The sequence below is a fragment of the Phacochoerus africanus genome, chromosome 2, assembly GCF_016906955.1.
Source record: "Phacochoerus africanus isolate WHEZ1 chromosome 2, ROS_Pafr_v1, whole genome shotgun sequence".
NCBI classification, from domain to species: domain Eukaryota; kingdom Metazoa; phylum Chordata; class Mammalia; order Artiodactyla; family Suidae; genus Phacochoerus; species Phacochoerus africanus.
This window is the reverse complement of record NC_062545.1, coordinates 263,210,261-263,232,398: the sequence shown is the minus strand read 5'-3', so window position 1 is coordinate 263,232,398 and position 22,138 is coordinate 263,210,261. Positions and strand designations below refer to the sequence as shown.

The 22,138-nt window shown below is 39.3% G+C and overlaps 1 protein-coding gene across 1 annotated transcript in view; it reads left to right on the top strand.

The window, feature by feature from the left end:
* Positions 1 to 327: 327 nt before the first annotated feature.
* Positions 328 to 22,138, top strand: part of RAB14 (RAB14, member RAS oncogene family) — a 29,896-nt gene continuing 8,085 nt past the window's right edge. The window contains exons 1-5 of the mRNA XM_047768301.1: positions 328 to 611; positions 11,444 to 11,502; positions 12,888 to 12,941; positions 15,841 to 16,018; positions 20,359 to 20,425. Of these exons, the coding sequence (XP_047624257.1) occupies positions 11,451 to 11,502; positions 12,888 to 12,941; positions 15,841 to 16,018; positions 20,359 to 20,425 (351 nt within the window). The 5' untranslated portion in view covers positions 328 to 611; positions 11,444 to 11,450. The remainder of the gene's footprint in view (positions 612 to 11,443; positions 11,503 to 12,887; positions 12,942 to 15,840; positions 16,019 to 20,358; positions 20,426 to 22,138) is intronic.

Below are 22,138 nucleotides of genomic sequence, written 5' to 3'. Positions count from 1 at the left end.
GTGTGCTTAGCACATTGGCCTGTGTACGGTAAGTCTCTAGTAAACTGTAGTTACCGGTATTAAAAATAGTAAAAAAATCTCCAGAGCCACAAGCCCAAGTTCGGCAAAATCCAGACGCATCTCAGCACGTCCTCCGCGAACGTGCGCAGTACCTTCCCCAGGAGGGGAAGCCACGCGCTGCGTTTGCGCATAAGCACTTTCCTCCGCCCCTTCGGGCAGCGTCGTGACGAGCCCAGAGGGGCGGACTGAGGAAGGGGCGTGGCCAGCAGGCCCGGCCCCGGCCACCTTCTTCCGGGCTCCTCCAGCTGCGCGCGCATCCTCCTCCCCCCTTCTTTTGTGGTCCGACCCATTGCGAGGGTGACAGGAAACCCTGTGCAGGGAGCGCCGCCATCTTGGACCTGCCCGAGGAAGATCCTGAGGGAGCTGCAGGAGCAGTCGCCGCTGCTACCGCCACTGCCGCCCGCACGTCTGCAACTCCTCGGCCAGCCCGCTACTTGCCGGGCCCTTGGCCTACCGCTTCCGCCCCTCTCCCGCTGCGCCCGCCCTCCTCTTCCTCGACCTGACGCCCCCCTCCCGCCCGGAAAGCTGCCCAGCCACCAGCAACCCCCCAGGTAACCCAGGCCTTCCGCAGTGTCGGGCCGGCCGGGGCCTCCTCGCCGGGCTCTCCCGGGGGGCCGGGGGTGGGGATCACGGCGGGCCCGGGCCGCGGGCGGGCGGCACCGCCGGGCAGGCTGTGTGAGGCCGCAGCGAGCCCGGGGTCGGCGGTGGGCGCCGCGGCGCCGGGCCTGACAGGACTCCGTGCGGGGGCGAGTGTGTCCCCGCGCGGCGCCCGCCGCAGCCCCGCGTCCTCCCCGCCCAGCCCAGGGCTCCGGGGCGAGGCGTGGGGAAGGGTGTGTTCGGCCTCGCCTTCCCCGCCTCTTTGGCCGGCCTGGGCCGACCCGCACCTCCCGCGGGCCCCGTCTCCTTGCCGCCGCACTCGGCAGTCCCGACCTCCCCCGCCGAGTTTCTCCGCGCGGGCCGCGCCGCCCTGCAGCCCACGAGCCCAGGACGTGGCCTCCCCCGGCCCATAGGCCGCGTCTGTCCCCCGAGCACAAAAGGCAGCAACCCGCAGTTGCGCCGGCATCTTGGACCGGTTCCGGCGCCCTTGTCGATGTGGTTAGACTGTCTTGGACTCGGACTGGGCAGGGGTCTGGGGGTCCCTGCAGGCGAGGTTCCTGTTTGAGTAAAGTCCCGTAAGGTCTGTGGCATTCTGTGTGGCCCCGATCCCAGGTACCGTCTAGAAATAACGAAGATAAAAAGTTTCGGCATTTCTAGAATTTAAGAAAAGAAGGCGGAACAGACGTGTTTTGGTGGTTTGCACCTGACAGCGTGCCAGACACTTACTTAGGCGTCTTCCTACAGGTTTATCTTGCTTCACAGTAGCCCTTGGTAGAGTGTCTGCATCTCACAAGTTGAGGGAACTGAGGCTTGAAGTTGCGATGTGGCTGGTAAATGATGGTACCTGCAAACTCAAGTTAGGCCAAGATGATAGACATAACTATTTGAAATGTAGCTACAACTTAATTCCTTTTTTTCCTGTGTTTGCATTGGAAGACAGCTGATTACTCTTTTATAACCCACTCTGTCGTGTCAGCCACTGCAGTCAACTGCCATTCCTAATTCTCATAACCCCAGAGGAGAGATGGCAAGATTTCCATTTTATATTTGAAGAAGCTGGGGTGTCCAGAGGGCAGATGCTTTCCTGGTGGTCCCAGAGCCAAGTGTCAGAGTTAAGATTTGAAGTCTTGCAAAGTTTACAGCTCACTTCAATACTGTCACAACTACCTTTTTTATATTTAGATGTGGTTATTGAGAACACATTTGACCTTGCAACAATCTAGCTCTCACTCCTCTTTCCTCAAGACTTCCCCAAATTTTTCTTCAGAGTTCTGCTTACACCCTTTTTCTTGGTCATGACTTGAGATTTGTGGTGGTTAGGAGTTTTGGAGGGTTCCCACTCCAGTTACTGCCACTACCTAGACAAGTGACCTTAATCAAGTTACTTAACCTTTCAGACTCAGTGTTCTTATCTATACAAGGGCTAACTACCTACATTTTAGAGTTGTTGTGAAGATGAAATGGGATTGAAAACCTTTAGCACATTGTTGGGAATATAGTAAGTGCTCCATTGTCTCTAACAGTGACAGGCATATTGTGTGTTTTTAGTATTTGTTGAGTAAGTGAGGGGAGCATGGCTTTGGAGAACTGTAGAGTTAGACCCGGGCCTTAGTCTTAGCTTTCTCTTTAATAGTATATGACCATGAATGTATCTTCTCTCTGGGCTGTTTTCCTTATCTGTAATATGAATTAGTTTTTAGGATTAGAGATTGCTTATGAGGTGGCTGGCATATATTAGGCACTCAGTAAGTGGCAGTTATTGTAAAGATGCAAAACCTTTAGATTTCAATAACCTAAAAAATTGCTAAAGCTAACATTTTTAAAGGTTTTTGTTTTTTATATTTCACGTTAAGCTTTATAGTTGTATACTTCAGCCATGCATAGAATCTTACAACTGATTTTTATCAGTATTAAATATTTTTGCATAATTTTAATAAGATATAGTACAAATACAGGAAACTTTTGGTTAAAGCAAATGAGGTATTTTCAAACTAAGGCTATTGAGAGGAGTTTTTTTTTTAAAGGCTTAAAGCTTTTTTATTGATTAAAAATGCTGAGCATGCCTGGAAACAGCATTGAACTAATAGAGGTGTCAAAGATACTATACTTTCAAAAAAGTATTTTTTGTTCTAGACGATTTTAAACATATACAAAATAGAGTAGTGTATTGAGCCTTCATTTACGCATCAGCCAGTGTCAACAGTGTCAGTCTTGTTTTATCTATATGCACCTGTCCCCTCTCCACCAAAATATTTTGAAGCAAATCTCAAACGTCATTTCATCAGTAAATTTTTTACTATTGGTAGTCCTTTAAACTCTAATAGTAAGTACAGAGTTTTAATCTAGTTTTGTTTTCCTCCTAAGTACTTTTCTTCTTAGGACAGAGGTGCAGTACAGTATTAGAGTGCTTTATTCATGACGTGACATAACTAGCTGAAGTTTTGTCTTTCTCTTGACACATAAAGGAATCCAAGTTTTTTTTCGTATCACTTTTTTTTTGGTCTTTTTTGCCATTTCTTGGGCCACTCCCGTGGCATATGGAGGATCCCAGGCTAGGGGTCAAATTGGAACTGTAGCCGCCAGCCTACGCCAGAGCCACAGCAACGCGGGATCCGAGCCTTGTCTGCAACCTACACCTCACGGCAACACCAGATCCCTAACCCACTGAGCAATGCCAGGAATTGAACCCGCAACCTCATGGTTCCTAGTTGGATCCGTTAACCACTGAGCTACGAAGGGAACTCCTCTTATCACTTTAATTTATGTAAAACTGCAACATGAAATATCTCTTAAAAATGAGGTTTTTTTTTTAAGCAGGTCTCAGAAATGAGTGAATTATTTTCAGAGGTTACATCACTGTTGAAGAAAGGAAACTGACCACTCACTTGATTAGATTGGTATAATTAACTACCAAAGTTTTGTGTTCACTTAATTGACGAATCTAGTGGGCTTGTAACAAACCAAAATGCTTCTCTTCTTGAGTTCCATGAAGGGGGATGTTCCCGAGGTGCGCGCTCGCGACACACACACACACACACACACACACACACACACACACACACACACACACACACACACACACACTGTATTGTCAAAGCCTGGTGTAAATCTTTGCGCTTAGTAGATAATTAAAATATATTTTTATATTGGAATCACAAAAGTGGTCTATTTTGGCTCAGGTGTTTTTTAACAGTGTTTTGCATGTTAAAAAATTTAGTAATTAGTCTTAACAATAAGGATCAGAATTTAAATCCCCTGGAATATTAGGGGGTTGTTTTTTTCCTTTGTTGTCTTGAAACAGTTATGTAAAAATTACACAGTAACATCTTATGTTCTAAGTGTAGAATAAAATAGCTATGTAGCAGTTGTGAAAGGATTAGTCAGACATAGTGCATAAGTCAACACAGTAAGGAGTCATGCCATTAAAAAAAAAATGAAAAAAATACCCTCAATTATTGGGGTTTTTATTGTTCTTTTTTTGAGTCTGATCACATGAGTGACTTGATATAATGTTCCCTATATTACTGGTAAATGTGGAAGTAATGTTGGAAATATTATGAAAGGGATTTTTGGTTTTTCTTTGTTTATTCTTGTTTTGTATTAGAAATATATAAAAGTGTTTTAAAATATTTAATACCCCTTTGTTTTCTCTACTTTTAATGTTTTAGAGAATTACCAATGAATAGAGTATATGCTTAGTGTCAGCATACAGATATACAAAGAAAGTTAGTAATTTCCCTTTTTTTCTCTCTCAGCCCATGTACTCATTTTTCACAATTTGATGTGTATCCTTCCATATTGAATGCATGTAGGATTCAGTGTGTGTATATGGTTAAAAAATGGGATATGCTAGTTCATAAAACTCTACATGTTTTTTTTTGTTTTTTTTTTTTTTTCATTTAAAATCATGGATATTGGCGTTCCCGTTGCGGCACAGTGGTTAACGAATCCGACTAGGAACCATGAGGTTGCGGGTTCGATCCCTGGTCCTTGCTCAGTGGGTTAAGGATCTGGCGTTGCCATGAGCTGTGGTGTAGGTTGCAGACGTGGCTCGGATCCCTAGTTGCTGAGACTCTGGCATAGGCCAGCAGCTACAGCTCCGATTAGACCCCTAGCCTGGGAACCTCCATATGCCGTGGGGGCGGCCCTAGAAAAGGCAAAAAGACAAAAAATAAAAAATAAAATAAAAAAAATAAAATCATGGATATTATTTCCAGGTTAATATGTATATCTAAATGGTTTTTAAACTAAATGCATATTATTTCATAGTATGGGTGTACTTTATTCAGTCATTTCCCTGTTGACAAAGGTATAGATTTTTTACAGGTTTTTTTGCTGTAGAAATGATGCATTAAATGCATTTGTACCTGTAACCTGTGGACTGATGTTTTCGTTTTTGTAGGCTACTTCTAAGTGAGTTGCTTGGCCAAAGGGTGGTTTGGATTGTTTTTAAGATTTTAAGACATACTGATTACTTCCCTAAAATGTGGTCTTTCAGATTTCCCCCAAGCAGAGCATATGAAAATGTCTACCTTCACATCTGTATCTGTACATTTCAGAGGTAGTCATTTATATATATAGTTTTATGTGGAAGATGTCTGATTCAGTATATGGAGACAATGTTATTCTATTTTGGCACAACAATGATTAGTGTTTAATGTGCATTTAGTAACCATTTAGCTCTTATATGTATTTGTCTGGAAGTATATCCATGATACTGTTAAGTGAAAAAAGCATGTTGCAGAGTTTCATGCAATAGCTTATCCCATTTTAAATATATTTGTCACTTTAAAAGTAATATGTTTCATATTAAAGAGATGAGGTGGAGAAATCCTTTGTTAAAGCATCATTAAGCTAAGTTAATTTTTAAACAGGACCACCCAACAGTTATTAGTATTTAATATGCATTTAGTAAACATTCTTCTTGACAGCCAGGAAGTTAGAACTAAATTTTACATGGACTGATAGTAAAACTATTACCTCATAACTTTTAGTACCTTTTTTTTCTTCTTTTTGTCTGTGCCTGCAGCATGCAGAAGTCACATGCTAGGGATCAAATCCATGCTGCAACAGAGACAACGCTGGGTCCTTAACTCACTGTGCCACCAGGGAACTCCAAAACTTTTAGTATTTATTATCCTCCATCTTTCTCTGATTTTTATTTTTTGCTTTTATTTTATTAACCTACATATATATGCTGTTGATTTCTACTTTAGATAGAGAAAATCGCGGGCGTTCCCGTCATGGCGCAGTGGTTAGCGAATCCGACTAGGAACCATGAGGTTGCGGGTTCGATCCCTGCCCTTGCTCAGTGGGTTAACGATCCGGTGTTGCCGTGAGCTGTGGTGTAGGTCACAGACGCGGCTCGGGTCCTGCGTTGCTGTGGCTCTGGTGTAGGCTGGTGGCTACAGCTCCGATTAGACCCCTAGCCTGGGAACCTCCATAGTGCCAGCGGGAGCGGCCCAAGAAATGGCAAAAAGACAAAAAAAAAAAAAAAAAGAAAGAAAGTCATATTCTTGGGAATCAGGCCTGGGTTCAAGTTCCACCTCTGCCATTTACTGTCCTTGTTAATCAGCCAAACTGATGAATTTCCTCAAAGTTCAGTTTCTTCAGTTTTTACATGGACATAATGGTAACGACTCCACAGAGTTGTAAGGATTATATAAGAGCGTATAGGGGAAGATAGTGCAAATCATCACATGGTTTACTCTCAAATGTTAGTTCCCTTCAGAAACTTTTTTGTTAAGTAGATAGAATATGAATTGTTATTACTAGTATTATCATTTATCCATATCTACTCTTCTTAACACAGTGCATCCTGCTTATTAATATTAAGTTAGAACCCAGTGAATGAACTGGGAAGATTGCGTCTCAAAATACCACTGTGTAGTTTCATGGTGCATCTCATAACTGTGGAGGAGGTCAGATAGTACAGTGATTAAGAGTTGGTTCTTTGCTGTCAAACCAGTCATAGGTTGAACACTTAGCTGTGTGACATGGGCATATTATCTATTGGGTCTTTCCTTATCTGTAAAGTAATAGTCACTATTTTATAGGGGTAGTAGTGAGGATTAAATGAAATTGCATGTAAAGTGTTTAGCACATTGCCTGGCATACGTTAAGTGCCCAGTAAATGGCAATTAGTTTACAAATTCTTTATAACATATTTAATGATGCTTGTTTGAATGTAGAACTCTTTTCTTTAAGAAAAAGGTATTAAGGGAGATTTTATTTCTATGTGAATTTTATTCAAATTTTTTTTTGTAAAACATGGGACAAAGTGCATTTTATTCACACCAGTAGCTGCTGTGCACAAACTACAGAATATTACCAAGATTTTTAAGTTAGTGGGTGTTGTATTGAGTGGACTCCTGTTTTCACTGTTTGAACTGGACCAACATTTCTTGCTCTCCCCCACCCCTCCCCCCCCATTTTTGAGTTTTCAAAGTAAGTAAAGCAGAAGCACCCTTAAGTAATAGTGGAGAAACTTTTTCCACCTTCCAGAGCTAGTTAAAAATATATTCCTGGAGTTCCCGTCGTGGCGCAGTGGTTAACGAATCCGACTAGGAACCATGAGGTTGCGGGTTCAGTCCCTGCCCTTGCTCAGTGGGTTAACGATCCGGCGTTGCTGTGAGCTGTGGTGTAGGTTGCAGACGTGGCTCGGATCCTGCGTTGCTGTGGCTCTGGCGTAGGCCGGTGGCTGCAGCTCCGATGGAACCCCTAGCCTGGGAACCTCCATATGCCGCGGGAGCGGCCCAAGAAATAGCAACAACAACAACAAAAAAGACAAAAGACAAAAAAAAGGAAAAAAAGCAATAAACCAAGTGTCACCATTTAAAAATATATATATATATATATATATTCCTCACCTTAATATTGGTATGTTTCATGTTCAAGAAATGAGGTTGAGGAGTTCCTGTCATGGCATAGGCACAGTGGGTTAAAAATCCAACTGCAGTGACTCCAGTTGCTGTGGAGGTGTAGGTTTGATCTGTGGCCCAGCACAATGGGTTAAAGGGTCCGGTTGTTTCTGCAGCTGTGGCATAGGTCACAGCTGCGGCTCAAATTCAGTTCCTAACTGGGGAACTTCCATGTGTCTGGATGGGGCCACAAAATTTAAAAAAAAAAAAAAAAGGAGGTTGAGAAATCCTTTCTTAAAGCAGTATTAAGCTTAGTTAATATTTAAAAGGAGCCACTTGAACATGGTTCTACTGCAAACACATAATTTTGAGTGAATGATGTCAATAAACTATAGGAGTCCATTTAAACCCAGCTAGTATCTTATTTTAGAATAAGAAAAGGAGGGCCTGTTGTGTTACTGGCTACAATCCTAGATATTTTTGCCTTCCTGTCTGCTGAAATTACTAAGAATAGTTTTCCTTTGACTCTACTTATTAGGATTTTTGTTAATAATTTTTAAGAAACTTGAACCAGAAAATTGTATGGTGAGGTGGAGACAGGGTGCTGGTATTCAATCTAAAATAGCGATCATTCCTTTTTTTTTTTGTCTTTTTGCCATTTCTTGGGCCGCTCCCGCGGCATATGGAGGTTCCCAGGCTAGGGGTCCAATTGGAGCTGTAGCCACCAGCCTACACCAGAGCCACAGCAACACCATATCTGAGCCGCGTCTTCGACCAACACCACAGCTCACGGCAACGCTGGATCCTTAACCCACTGACCAAGTCCAGGAATTGAACCTGCAACCTCACTCACGGTTCCTAGTGGATTCGTTTCTGATGTGCCACAGTGGGAACTCTGATCACTCATTCTTATTTAGAAACAGTTTATACTAATTAATGCTTGGTAATTGAAAATATTTCTTCAAAATTAGTCATCTCAGTACATATTTAATTAATGAATGCTTCTGTGATACAAGCATTTGCAAGAACACAAATTAGTACAACTAGGATTGGTTTATAATTTCATGATTAGCTTTTAGAGCATTTCAAGTGGAAATTGGAATTGTTAGAGGCCATAATTTTAACGTAACAAAATGAAGGGAAATAAAGTATGTAACAGCTACAACTTTCAGTTAGAAGAGGGAAAGGGAATAGGAAAATGAAAAGTGGGAGAGCATAGGAGTAACAGTAATTTAAAGGTGACTAAATAGTTAACTTTTCCCCAAGTTTGAATGGGGAAAAAGAAATTTAACAGGAGTTAAAAATTAATTAGGAGAGAAGAGCCTGGGAGGAATGCAGCCCAAGAAGAAATTAGTAATCTTTAAATATCTTTTTTTTTTTTTTTTTAAGGTCTGCTCTTGTGGCATATGGAGATTCCCAGGCTAGGGGTCAAATCAGAGCCACAGCCTCCAGCCTACACCACAGCCATGGCAATGCCAGATCATAACCCACTGAGTGAGGCTGAGGCCAGAGATGGAACCCAAAACCTCATGGTTCCTAGTCAGATTCGTTTCCGCTGTTCCACAACGGAAACTCCTAAATATCATTTTAACTGTGAGATACGACTTTTTTCCCTTGTCTTTAGGATCTGGTTCAGAGATCTGATGAATAATACAGACCAATTTGAGCCTCAGGACCAAGTACATTCTTAAAAATTTGAGTCCTCTCTTTCTGGAAAAAGGGAATCAAATTTGTATGATGTTCAGAATCAGAGTTAGTTTAACTAGAAAAACTTCCTTTCCTGAAAGAAATTAAGGGAGTTTTCTGTGGTGTCGAAGACATTATAAATGTTACATGTCCTACTTTTGTTGAATATAATTCATACTGCTAAGTGAGAAGACTGTATTGAGTGAAATGCTTCTCTAATAATTTACTGTAATTAACAACTTCCTCTTCCCTGATAACAGTAATTCACTTATTTTAAATATGTTCTTTTTCTACAGGTTAAACTTTATTACATAGAAATTTTGTTTGAAGTATGACTTATAGTAAGGTGTTAATTTCAGTAAATATATTTCCCCAGTGATATAAATGTCTGGCTTGTGTATGTGACAGTTGGCCAAAACAGTAAAAACCAGTTAAAAAAAATACTAGAGAGCAAATTTTTTTTAGGGCCGTACTCACAGCATATGCAGGTTCCCAGGCTAGGGGTCTGATTGAAGCTACAGCTGCTGGCCTATGCCACAGCCACAGCAACGCCAGCTCTGCAGCCTACACCACAGAGTCTGCAACCTACACCACAGCTTACGGCAATGCCGGATCCTTAACCCACTGAGCTAGGCCAAGGATTGAACCTGCAACCTCATGGTTCCTAGTTGGATTCATTTCCGCTGTGCCATGACAGGAACTCCTAGAAGGCAAAATTTTTAAAATGGGGTTAAACCTTTATAAAGAATTTTTATCTTTCTTTAAGCTGAAAACTGCTTTGAGAATAAACATTTTCTTTCTGTTTTATTGGGGAATAAATTTTATTGTAAGTTATTACCAGTATTAGAATTCACTTCTTGTTTCTCCAGCACCCTGCACTGTGTCTGACGCATTCAAGGCATTCATTTGAATAAATTGGAGAATTATTTTTTAAGTTATTAAAAAGTAGGGAAGAAATTAGAATTCTTTAGATTGGCTTTTCTGAGGGTAAGTAATGGACTTTGATCTTTTGAAATATCTTCCACTACATAAACTTCAAAAATTTGCAACTACAAGTAGTGTTTTATGTCATTATTTCTCTTGGCTCCTAGAATAATATGTAGCAGGCATTTAGTATGTTGTTAATCTTCAAATCTTATATTAGGTAAAGCCATATGAAATTGTCAGTAATTTTTTTTAATCTGTAAGAACAACAGTTTCAGAGTTCCCGTTGTTGCTCAGTGGAAATGAATGTGACAAGAGTCCATGAGAACTCGGTTGTGATCCCTGGCCTCGCTCAGTGGGTTAAGGATCCACTGTTGCCATGAGCTGTGGTGTAGGTTGCAGACGTGGCTCGGATCCCGCGTTGCTGTGGCTGTGGCGTAGGCTGGCAGCTACAGCTCCAATTAGACCTCTAGTCTGGGAACCTCCATATGCTGCAGGTGTGGCCCTAAAAAGACAAAAGACAAAAAAAAAGGAACAACAGTTTCATGTGATTTCTAATTCTTACATTTATTTGGTTTAGACATAGTATGATTGCTCTTTCTTTGGATGCTATGCTAAGGGATGATTTTTCAAGTAGGGTAAAAAGGTTTTTTTGTGTTTATGTTGGTGGTCACTTTTTATAACATTCTATTGTAAAAAATCAGAGTTCCAAACAGACCATTAGTAATTTACTTGATCAGTTAATGGGGATAGGGGCCTTAGTAGGAGTAGACTATTTATAATGATGATATTTAACGTAAATTTATAAAGATTTCCTTGTTTGGGAGTTCTTTTGTGGTGCAGTGGGTTAAGGATCTGGCATTGTCACTGCAGCTGCTTTGGGTCACTGCTGTGGTGCTGGTTCCATCACTGGCCCAGGAACTTCCATATGCCACAGGTGCCACCCTCAAAAAAAAAAAAAAGAAAGGAAGGAATAAAGATATCCTTATTTTGAAATTTTTCAGAGTAACACTTCTTATTGGAGATTTCCTGAAGTGAAATCTTGGAACTGTTTTAATATACATGGTTTCTTATATTTCTATGGAAAATAAATGAGAATGTTAAAGCAGTGTTCATCCAAGAGAATTTGTGTATTTGATAAATTTGGGAAAAGCAATTTTGCTTTGGTTTATTGTAACCAACATTTTGTTTAATTATAATCCCTGTGCTTTATTATTATTGTTATTGTTATTTTTGTATCTAAAGGATAGCAATGATCAGCTTGGATAACTTGTGTATACTTTTTTCCTAAGTAACATAGTTTTCTTTGTTTTTAGTGCCACCATGGCAACTGCACCATACAACTACTCTTACATCTTTAAATATATTATTATTGGTAAGTTTAACTTAACACTCTTGTTTGTCAAAGAAGGTTAAAATGCAAAATATTTATATGCTAATGCTTAATGTAGTACTTCAGAAGAAGTGAATGATTTTCTTACTGCAAAATTAAAATTCCTTTGCTAAGATATATTTTTGAATCAACGATGTACCTTTTGTGTTGTGACACGGGATACTTCGTAGTACAAAGCTGGGTACCTTTGAAGTGATGTTGGTTTCCCTTGAGGCCTACCTGAAAGCTTGTTAATACTGGGAATGAGGTTAATTTCCTACAAGATGCATTCCAAAAATATCATGAAAGCTCTCAGAGCCCCCTGGATTCCAAAAATTGATAGAGAGCACTGGTCCAAAATAACTATGTTCAAGATACATACATGGGGGTTCTTGTTGTGGCTCATTGGAACGAATCTGACTAGTATCCATGAGGACACAGGTTCGATCCCTGGCCTCGATCAGTGGGTTAAGGATCTGGTGTTGAGCTGTGGTGTAGGTTGCAGACACGGCTCGGATCCCAAGTTCCTGTGGCTCTGGTGTAGACCGGTGGCTGCAGCTCTAATTTGATGCCTAGCCTGGGAACCTCTATATACCTCGGGTGCAGCCCTAAAAAGACTAAATAAATAAAAATCAAAGAAAGAATAAATTTTTAAAAAAAGATACATAACATAATGGTGTTTTTTTTCTTAAGTTTCAGGAAGATTTAGCTCAAATTAAGACAATGCTGTTTATCCAAGTATAGTTGGAAGAGCTCAGTTGCAAGTATACATATTTTAAATTAACAATTTAATTAATATTTTAATTCTTTACATTGAAACAGTTTGGTTTAATGTTGAGCTTATGTGACTATATCGTAATGCTTCTCTTCACCAAAGGTTAAATTGCTCTTAGTACAGAGATGATATCTGTTCTGTTACGGTTTTTCATGTAACGCCCATTCTTTTATGGAATTCTACAAGAAATATATGATGGGATCTAGTGACTCAAGCTTCCAAAACTTTATTATTTGTGCTTGTTATATGTTTCCCTGTTGGTCATTCCTAGGAATCTTAGGCTTTTATGCATTGGTTAGGGAAAAAAATAATAGAAAATGTTGAAGTAGCCTAAAGTAAAAAAAATACTATTACAATAGCTTCTCTGTTAAGCTCTTCCCAGCTGGTGTCTATTTATTAACATAGTTCATTAACTAAAGGTTCAGAATAGTCAATTTATATATCACAGTGAAAACTGACCTTTATAAACTCATTATAAATTGTGGAAATAAAACTTCCAGGTGTCCCAGAAATTTGTGATGTGATATGTTTAAAGGGGTATAGTAATCTTGGCATGTAGGAGTATAAAATTGAGAAATATAATTACTACTTGAAACTTTTTTTTTTTAAACAGGGGACATGGGAGTAGGAAAATCTTGCTTGCTTCATCAATTTACAGAAAAAAAGTGTAAGTTCAATATGTAAGATAAAATATTAGTAAATTTTTTATTCTCACTTTCCTACCATTTAAAAAGTGTCATTTGCAGTGTATTCTGTATGTAACCTTTCCCGATATATGCACTTTTGTCTTAAGGGAGTGATTTTTTTTTTAATAGGTGCAGATAAAATGAAATATACCTGTATGTATAGAGTGTTGATTTTTTATTCTAATTTTTAAAATTTTTTTTAAATTAAAAAATATTTTAATTTTTAAAATTAAAAAAAATATTTATTTTTGCTTTTTAGGGCTACACCTGCGGCATATGGAAGTTCCCAGGCTAGAGGTCGAATTGGAGCTGCAGCTGCTGGCCTGTGCCTCAGGCACAGCAATGCAGGATCTGAGCCGCGTCTATGACCTACACCACAGCTCAAGGCAATGCTGGATCCTTAACCCACTGAACGAGGCCAGGGATGGAACCTGTGTCCTCATGGATGCTAGTTGGGTTCATTACCACTGAGCCACAACAGTAACTCCAGAGTGTTGATTTTTATTTTTATTTTATTATTTTCTTTTGTCTTTTTAGGGCTGCACCCACAGCATATGGAGGTTCCCAGGCTAGGGGTGGAATGGGAGTTGTAGCCCCTGGCCTACACCACAACCACAGAAACACAGGATCTGAGCCACATCTGCGACCTTTACCACAATGGCAATGCTGGATCCTTAACCCACTGGGTGAGGCCAGGGATCGAACCCATGACCTCATGAATGCTAGTCGGTTCATTAACTGCTGAGCCACAACGGGAACTCTTGCAGAGTGTTAACTTTTATTTGCCATATATAATTTGACCTGTTTAGATTTTTTTTGATGATAATACTGTGATATCAAATTTAAGTAATCTTTTCATTCTTTGACTTTCTGTTATAGAAATTATCTTATTAGGGGAAATTTGCTCATATATCTTTTGCTAATAAGTAAATAATAAGAGATTAGATATTAAAATGGAATTCTTTCTAAATTCATGACTGGTTGATTAAGATTCAAAGTACTACTCTATCTTGGGTGGTAAAAGAAGAGACCACTTTATTTTATGTAACTGATAGGCTAAATATAATTGAAATTGTTTTTATATAATTGAAATTTTTTCTATGGCACTTTTGGCTTAATGTAACATTTTATGAAGTATCTGTCAGTCTGTGTACTTGTACAAGAGAATAATAACTGGTTTAGGTTTTCAGTGGCCTAATTATAAGGAAAGGACTAATGAACTTGTCCTATTGGATTAGACATATGTAACTTGCCAATTTTATATAATTATAAATACATACTAAATGTGGTGACTTTTTTTGAGGCATAATAGCATTTTCAGGATAAATATTTGACCAGAAATTCCTATAACCCTAAAGCCATTGATTAATTTGTTAATATTTAATGATTGTCAGAAGGTTAAATATCTAATGTTGGTGTTAGGAAGAGTTTATTAGGAGTTCCCATCATAGCGCAGTGGAAACGAATCTTGACTAGGAACCATGAGGTTCTGGGTTCGATCCCTGGCCTTGTTCAGTGGGTTAATAAGGATCTGGCACTGCCATAAGCTGTGGTTTATGTCGCAGACTCAGCTTAGATCCCTTGTTGCTGTGGCCATGGTGTAGGCCAGTGACTACAGCTCCGATTAGACCCCTAGCCTGGGAACCTCCATATGCCACAGTCCTAAAAAGACAAAAGGACCCCCCCCAAAAAAAAAAGTTTATTAAAATTTACAATAAAATTTTTTTTTTTAATCCACACCCATGGCCTGTTGAAGTTCCTGGGCCAAGAATTGAATCCAAGCCACAGCTGCAACCTACAGCTGTAGCAATGCTGCATCTTAAACCTGCCTGGCTGGGGATTGAACCTGCACTTCAGCAGTGACCTGAGCTGCCACAGACAATGCTGGATTCTTAACCCACTGTGCCACAGTGAGAACTCGTAAAATTTTTATTTTTAATTTTCAGATTCTTTTAGTTTAGATAATAACCTGTGGGCCAAATTCAGTCACTGCCTACTTATAAATAAAGTTTTGTTGCAGTGCACCCATGCCCATTTTACATATTATTTGTGGCTGCTCTTGTGTTTGAGCAGATTTGAGTCCTTGTGACAGAGCCCTTTTGGCCTACAAAACCTAAAATATTTATTATTATTATTATTATTTTTTTGTCTTTTCTAGGGCCGCTCCCGCGGCATATGGAGGTTCCCAGGCTAGGGGTCTCATCGGAGCTGTAGCTAGCCTACGCCAGAGCCACAGCAATGCGGGATCCGAGCCGCATCTGCAACCTACACCACAGCTCACGGCAACGCCAAATCGTTAACCCACTGAGCAAGGGCGGGGACCGAACCGGCAACCTCATGGTTCCTAGTTGGATTTGTTAACCACTGCGCCACGACGGGAACTCTTATTATTTGGTTTTTTAACAGAAGTTCGCTGACTCCTGTTCTAGTCCAGTCACATCTACAATGTCTTACGTTGGGTTTTTGCTAACCTTTTTTTTTTTTTTTCTTTCTAGGGCCACACCTGTGGCTTATGGAAGTTCTCAGGGTAGAGGTTGAATCGGAGCTACAGTCACCGGCCTATGCCAAGCCGCAGCAACGTGGTATCTGAGCCGTATCTGCTACCTATACCACACTTCACAGCAATGCCGGATCCTTAACCCACTGAATGAGGCCAGGGATAGAACTTTCATCCTCATGGATACTAGTTTGGTTCATTACTGGTGAGCCACAGGGGAACTCCTGCTTATTTTATTTTTATAAGCGCAAGCTTTAGTCATATTATAGCCTACAAGCATTAATTAATAAATCATTTGATTACCTAGTGGATTATTTTCCCACTGGCCTTAATTTGAAGCTTTCTGGAAGTTGGAATATTACATTTCTTTTCCTCCTTAACAGTTATGGCTGACTGTCCTCACACAATTGGTGTTGAATTTGGTACAAGAATAATTGAAGTTAGTGGCCAAAAAATCAAACTGCAAATTTGGGATACAGCAGGACAGGAGAGGTTTAGAGCTGTCACACGAAGCTACTACAGAGGAGCTGCAGGAGCACTTATGGTGTATGATATTACTAGGTAAGAGATTAATAATTTTCAACCTTCATAACAAAAGAAATCTACTTTAGGCAGTGTGATTTCTTTTTTTATTGATTTAGGCATTCTTTAATTTGTAATTGTGTGAGTATTAATGAGCTTATTTGGGTTTTATGGTTTCTTCTCTAAATTGCTCTAAGGTGTGCTATAACTTGTCGATTTCCTTTTCTGAAAGTCTGTGTGACTGAAGAAAAACTTAGGAGATGCTGGTGGAGCAAATGGAATAATACCATGCTAAGAAGTAATATCAGTTGAATTTGAGGTGAAATAATACGTTACACCACAGTATTATTTTTCCACTTCAGTAGAAAGTGAGCAAATCTTGAGGATTAGTCTGTTCAGTCTATAGTGTTAAATTTTACACCTTTTAAGGCGAAGCAAAGAATTAAGTATGTTTGTTAATCCAACATGGTAGCTTATAAAAAGTTCTCATACTTGCATCTGACGTATATAATTGTTCCTTTACTTAAGTTCTTTTTTTCTAAAATGGGTTGAAGTAGCTCATGATACTTCAGCAAGATTAAATTTCTTTCAATTCTACTGTTGTGAAAACTCACCACTTGATACAAAGTAACAAACCTAGATTGGAAAATTGTGCCACTTCATCAAGCTCTGTGTCTACTGTAAGCTAGAAAATAAACTAGATCACCCTTCATGTTAATGCAGAGTGTCAGCCAAAGCATTGTGACTCTTGTCTCACTTTTTGGGGGGTAGGAATGGGTGAGTGGGACCAAGTGAGACTTAGATTTTCAATTATGTCTCCTTTGGGGAAAGCTTTAAAATGTTTCCTCTTGAGCAGTCACAATGCACATTCATGTGTTAGAACTTTGAAAAGGAAAATAACTCTACAGGTTTGTTTAATTTGGTGTTTCCTAAGGTTATCTTATTAAGGAATACCTTTGGGAAAGGATGCCTTGAATAAAGATAGTGAATGATTCTGACTATAGTGCTTGAAGTTTTACTAAATTTTAGAATTGGATGGTCTCAGGCCAAAATAAAGTGAAATAGCTTTAATTCTCTTCCCTGAGCTAGGCAATTAGTATTAACATGATCAGTAAATAGTTTTGTGGGAAAACTACTACCTAGCCATTTAACAGGATATTTGTTTAGGAAGGATGCATTTCTGAAGACTTGACATAATTGAAAACTCCATGCATTGTTAACAAAATTTACATATGGTGATGTGTGCTTAAAGTGTATCTGTTTATAGTGTTCTGCTTTTTGTGTTTTTTTTCTTTAATTTCAGCTTTATTGAGATATAATTGACATAGAACAGTGTGTAAGTTTAAGAAGATGTGATATGTGTATATAAAAAGTTTTGCTGTTAAACATATCTTTTTAAGCATGGTAAACTACTTTTTGTAAACTACTTTTGTGTCCATTAAAGTTAGGAAAAGTGCTCTGCTGGAGGAGTTCCTGGTGGCCTAGTGGTTAAGGATCCAATGTTGTTTCTGCTGTAGCTCAGGTCACTGCGGTGGCATGGGTTTGATCCCTAGCCTGGGAACTTGTGCATGCCGCAGGAGTGGCCAAAAAGAAATAAAATACTTTGCTGGAAACAACCCAAATGCCCATCACCTGACAAAAGGATAAACAAATGTGGTTTATCTATATAATGGAATATAATTCAACCATTAGAAGGAAGGAAATACTAATGCATAATATAAGGTCGATGAACCTAGGAAACATTTTACTAGTTGAAAGAAGCCGGAGTCACATGTCTTATGATTCCATTTATATGAAATACCCAGAGTAGATCAGTTCATAAAGATAGAAACTGGATTGCCAGGGGATGGGGAGTAAGTGCCAATGGATACAGTTTCTTTTGGGGGGGTGATAAAATGTTCTAGAGTTAGAGTGGTGATCATTCCACAACTTTGCCAGTATATTGAAAACCACTACATTGGATACTTTAACAGAGGGAGCTTTATGTTATGTTTGTTACATCCCCCAAAAACTGTTACTGAGAAAAAAAGTAGCAGGCTTTAAGATAGGTGCTTTTTCTTGATGAAGTGATTCTTCATGGTGACATTGATGTAGCAGCCATGGCACAGATTTTTTTTTTCCCCATTTTTTCCTAGTATTAATCATTGACATTTTATAAACTTAAGAAGTCTCTGCTTTAGTAATGCTTTTTATTCTTGGCATTTACTCTGATTGTTACAGGGTACTTTACTCATTGATAGCATAGCTTATGGCAGTTTGCTTGGCTATATCAATTGTTTGTTGTATCTAACATCTACACCAAAGTTAGGGATATTTTAGCGCCTTTTTTTTTTTAAGCACTAGAAACACCAGTTAATGAATATTTAATCCTGTATTTAGAGATTTGAAATTATGTTGCTGAATTTTAAATTAATAACAAAAGTTATCAGAAGCATTAGTGGAGATGGTACATGTAAATAATATAGTTTACTTGATTTTGATACTGCTTACAAAGGATATGTTGTTTTTCTGTTTATCAAAGTGGTAGTGGTTTATAATTCACTCTTGCTGTTAGCTTTGACATTTTAGATTTCATCAAAATCAGTACCAGTGTTTTTGGACTTGGTTATGTAAGGTTTTGTGCACAAAGCAAGATAGATCTATTGTGTAAAAGTAAGTTATGTTAGTACTACAAGTAATGAGGAGCGGTAGGCTTGTGCCTTTTAAAAATTATATTTCACCATTGTTTACTTAGAAAATTTTAAAACATTGGGAAACATTTTATGTGACTTTTTTTGCCACTAAGGTGGTAATTTGTTCTTGTATAGCACAGTAAAAAGAGTCTGAGTAAGGAATTCTTTTCACTTCTCACTGGGAGTTCTTTTCAGTTTGGAATATCAGATTTTATATGAGCAATGGCAGCTGGAGATCATGGAATATATTCACAAGGCTGAACTTGAAAAACTTTGAGGACACAATGTGTGTAAAAGGTTGTACACCTGGCTCTGAAATCATTTAAATCTTTATGGGCTTCGAAACAGAAGCCCATAAATGAGTAAGGTAGATTAATGTTTTGTGAGTCTGTATAAATCCGAAATACTCTTTATCTTTCGAAAAAAAAATTGTTTTGGGCTTTGTGGTAAGTCTAATTAATGTTAGTGTACTCTGTATATTATTGTAGATTGTTTGGTTGTTTGCTGTCTTTGGTCCTACTTGGCTAGTGCAAATGAGCCCGTGTTTTTTAAACTCTTGCTAGAGGAAGTGCAGAAATGAGGCAGTTATGAATTCCCAAAATGATTAATCTGCTGGAAAATAAGAGTACAGAGAGAGAATAAAGTTACTCTCTGATATACCTGGAGATGTGAATTTCCGACCAAATGTATTAATTATTGTTTTAAAGGTAATTTTTATGCTGTTGTAGTTACCTTACTCTTTAAGGTGGATTTTATATCAGCCCACAGTAGTGTCTGAGTTTGTTTCTAATTTGAGATATTTAGAGATAGACGCAAAAATGCTTTCCATTGAGTGTGTCATTAGTTAGCCATATTGGTACTGCTTTGTCTCCCATTTTGTGATTGAAAATCTGGATAATGTCAAAATAATTTTATTTTTTACTTCAGATTGAAAGTTCTGAGTTTAGAATTGTTTTCCATTAATTTCCTCTGTTTTTCCTTGCTTGCATATTGGTTTGTTTATGGATTTGCTTTTATTTTCTTCCTTCCTTCCCACCCTCCTTCCTCCCTCATCTGTGGCATATGGAAGTTCCTGGGCTGGGGGGTTGAATAGAAGCTGCAGATCTGCACCACAGCCATGGCAACACCAGATCTGAGCCACATCTTGCAGCAATGCCAGATCTTTTTTTTTTTTTTCTTTTCCTTTTTTTTCTTTTTAGAGCTGTGCCTGTGGCATATGCAAGTTCCTAGGCTAGGGGTCTAGTCGGAGCTGCAGCTGCTGGCCTACACCCCAGCCACAGCAATGCAGGATCCTAGCTGCATCTGCAGTCTACACCACAGCTCACAGCAGTGCCAAATCCTTAACCCACTGAGCGAGGCCAGGGATCGAACCCACATCCTCATAGGTACTAGTTGGGTTCTTAACCTGCTGAGCCACAACAGGAACTCTTGGATGTGCTTTTAAATGTAAACAATTTACTCCTGACATATAAGGAATTAGCAAAGTTGTTGAATCTTAAGTTATTTAAAAATAATCAGTTTGGCTAGATTTTTGAAAAGTATGTGTTTGCATTTCACAGTTGTTTTAGAGCAACAATCTAGTCAAATCAAAAATACTTTTTTAGGATCTGTTGATTAAAGTGTAAATTTAAAGTATTGATGTTTCTTTTTTTCTATTGAAATGCAACTGTATGTGGCAGTCACAAATGTAAACTTTAATTTTTGCAGAAGAAGTACATATAACCATTTAAGCAGCTGGTTGACAGATGCAAGGAATCTCACCAATCCAAATACGGTAAGTTAAAGTGGGCTCTTTTTGTATTTGGGACTAAGAATGAGAGAATCTTCTTATTCTTAAATTAATCGAAGAAAACATAAAATGTTTTTTTTCCAGTACTAATTAGCCCGAGTTTTGCATCTTAGACTTGGTTTCTATTCATGTTTATGGTTTAAAAAAATAATAAAAGTTGTGAATGGAGTGGTGATCCTATGTCAAATGGAGACTATGATATCGCTAGTTCTGTAAAATGTTACCTTTGGAGGAAACTGGGCAAAATGTACTAGGGATCTCTGAATTATTTTTTTGAGTGTCAGAATTATTATTTTTCTATTTAAGATTTTCATTTTTTTCTATTATAGTTGATTTATAGTGTTCTGTCAATTTCTGCTGTACAGCAAAGTGACCCAGTCATACATAAATATATGTGTGTGCACATTCTTTTTTTTTTTTTTTTGTCTTTTTACTATTTCTTCGGCCGCTCCTGCGGCATATGAAGGTTCCCAGGCTAGGGGTCGAATCGGAGCTGTAGCCACTGGCCTACGCCAGAGCAACGCGGGATCCGAGCCGTGTCTGCAACCTACACCACAGCTCACGGCAATGCCGGACTGTTAACCCACTGAGCAAGGGCAGAGATCGAACCCGCAACCTCATGGTTCCTAGTTGGATTCGTTAACCACTGCGCCACAACAGGAGCTCCTGTGTGTACATTCTTTTTCTCACATACCCTCAATCATGTTCCAACACAAGTGACTAGATACAGTTCCCTGTGTGAATTATTTCCTACAGCTACATGTGAGTCTCAATAATTTTTTTTTTTTTTTTGGTCTTTTTAGGGCTGCACCTGCAGCATATGGAGGTTCCCAGGCTAGGGGTCAAATCAGAGCTGTAGCTGCTGGCCTACGCCACAGCCATAGCAACATGGGATCCAAGCTTCATCTGTGACCTACACCACAGTTCACAGCAACACCAGATCCTTAACCCACTGAGTGAGGCCAGGGATGGGACCTGTGTCCTTATGGATACTAGTCAGATTTGTTTCCACTGATCCATGATGGGGACTCCCCTCAATAAAATTTCAATTAAGAATAAAAAGAGTTCCCTGGTGTGTTAAGGATCTGGCATTGTCACCGCTGTAGCTCAAGTCACTGCTGTGGTGCAGATTCCATCCCTGACCCAAGAACTTCCACATGTTGTGGGTGTGGCCGAAGATAAAAAAAAAAAAGAGCCCTAAATGCTTTAAAAAATTAACCAGACTGAAAAGATATTTATTAAGATTTTAAAGGCTAGCCTCCATGGTAGGCTCTGCAGTATACAGAAATAAATATGAGTTGGCCTGTAAAAGGATATAGTCTATCAGGGAGATTACCTGTGAGTATACAATTATGTACTGAAAAGCAGAGTGAAATATGTGTTACAAAGAGTGTTTGGTGTAGTGTGTGGTGGAGGGGCCCAGTGTGATCAGTGCCATCTGCAGAAACCAGCTTTATAGAAGAGGTGGTGTTTGAGCTGGGACTTGAGGTGTTCAAGGTGTCAGTAGATTCTTTTGAGGTTGTTTTGAGGAACTAGTGAGGAAAGGCACCGAGCTGTGATTGATTCTGAGCTTTTCAAGAGTGAGGCCTCTGTCTCATTTAGCTTTGTACCCAGTACCTGGTAGTTTCCTGGTTTAATAAATATGTAATTCGGGAGTTGCGTTGTGGCTCAGCAGGTTTCGAAACGGACTAGTATCCA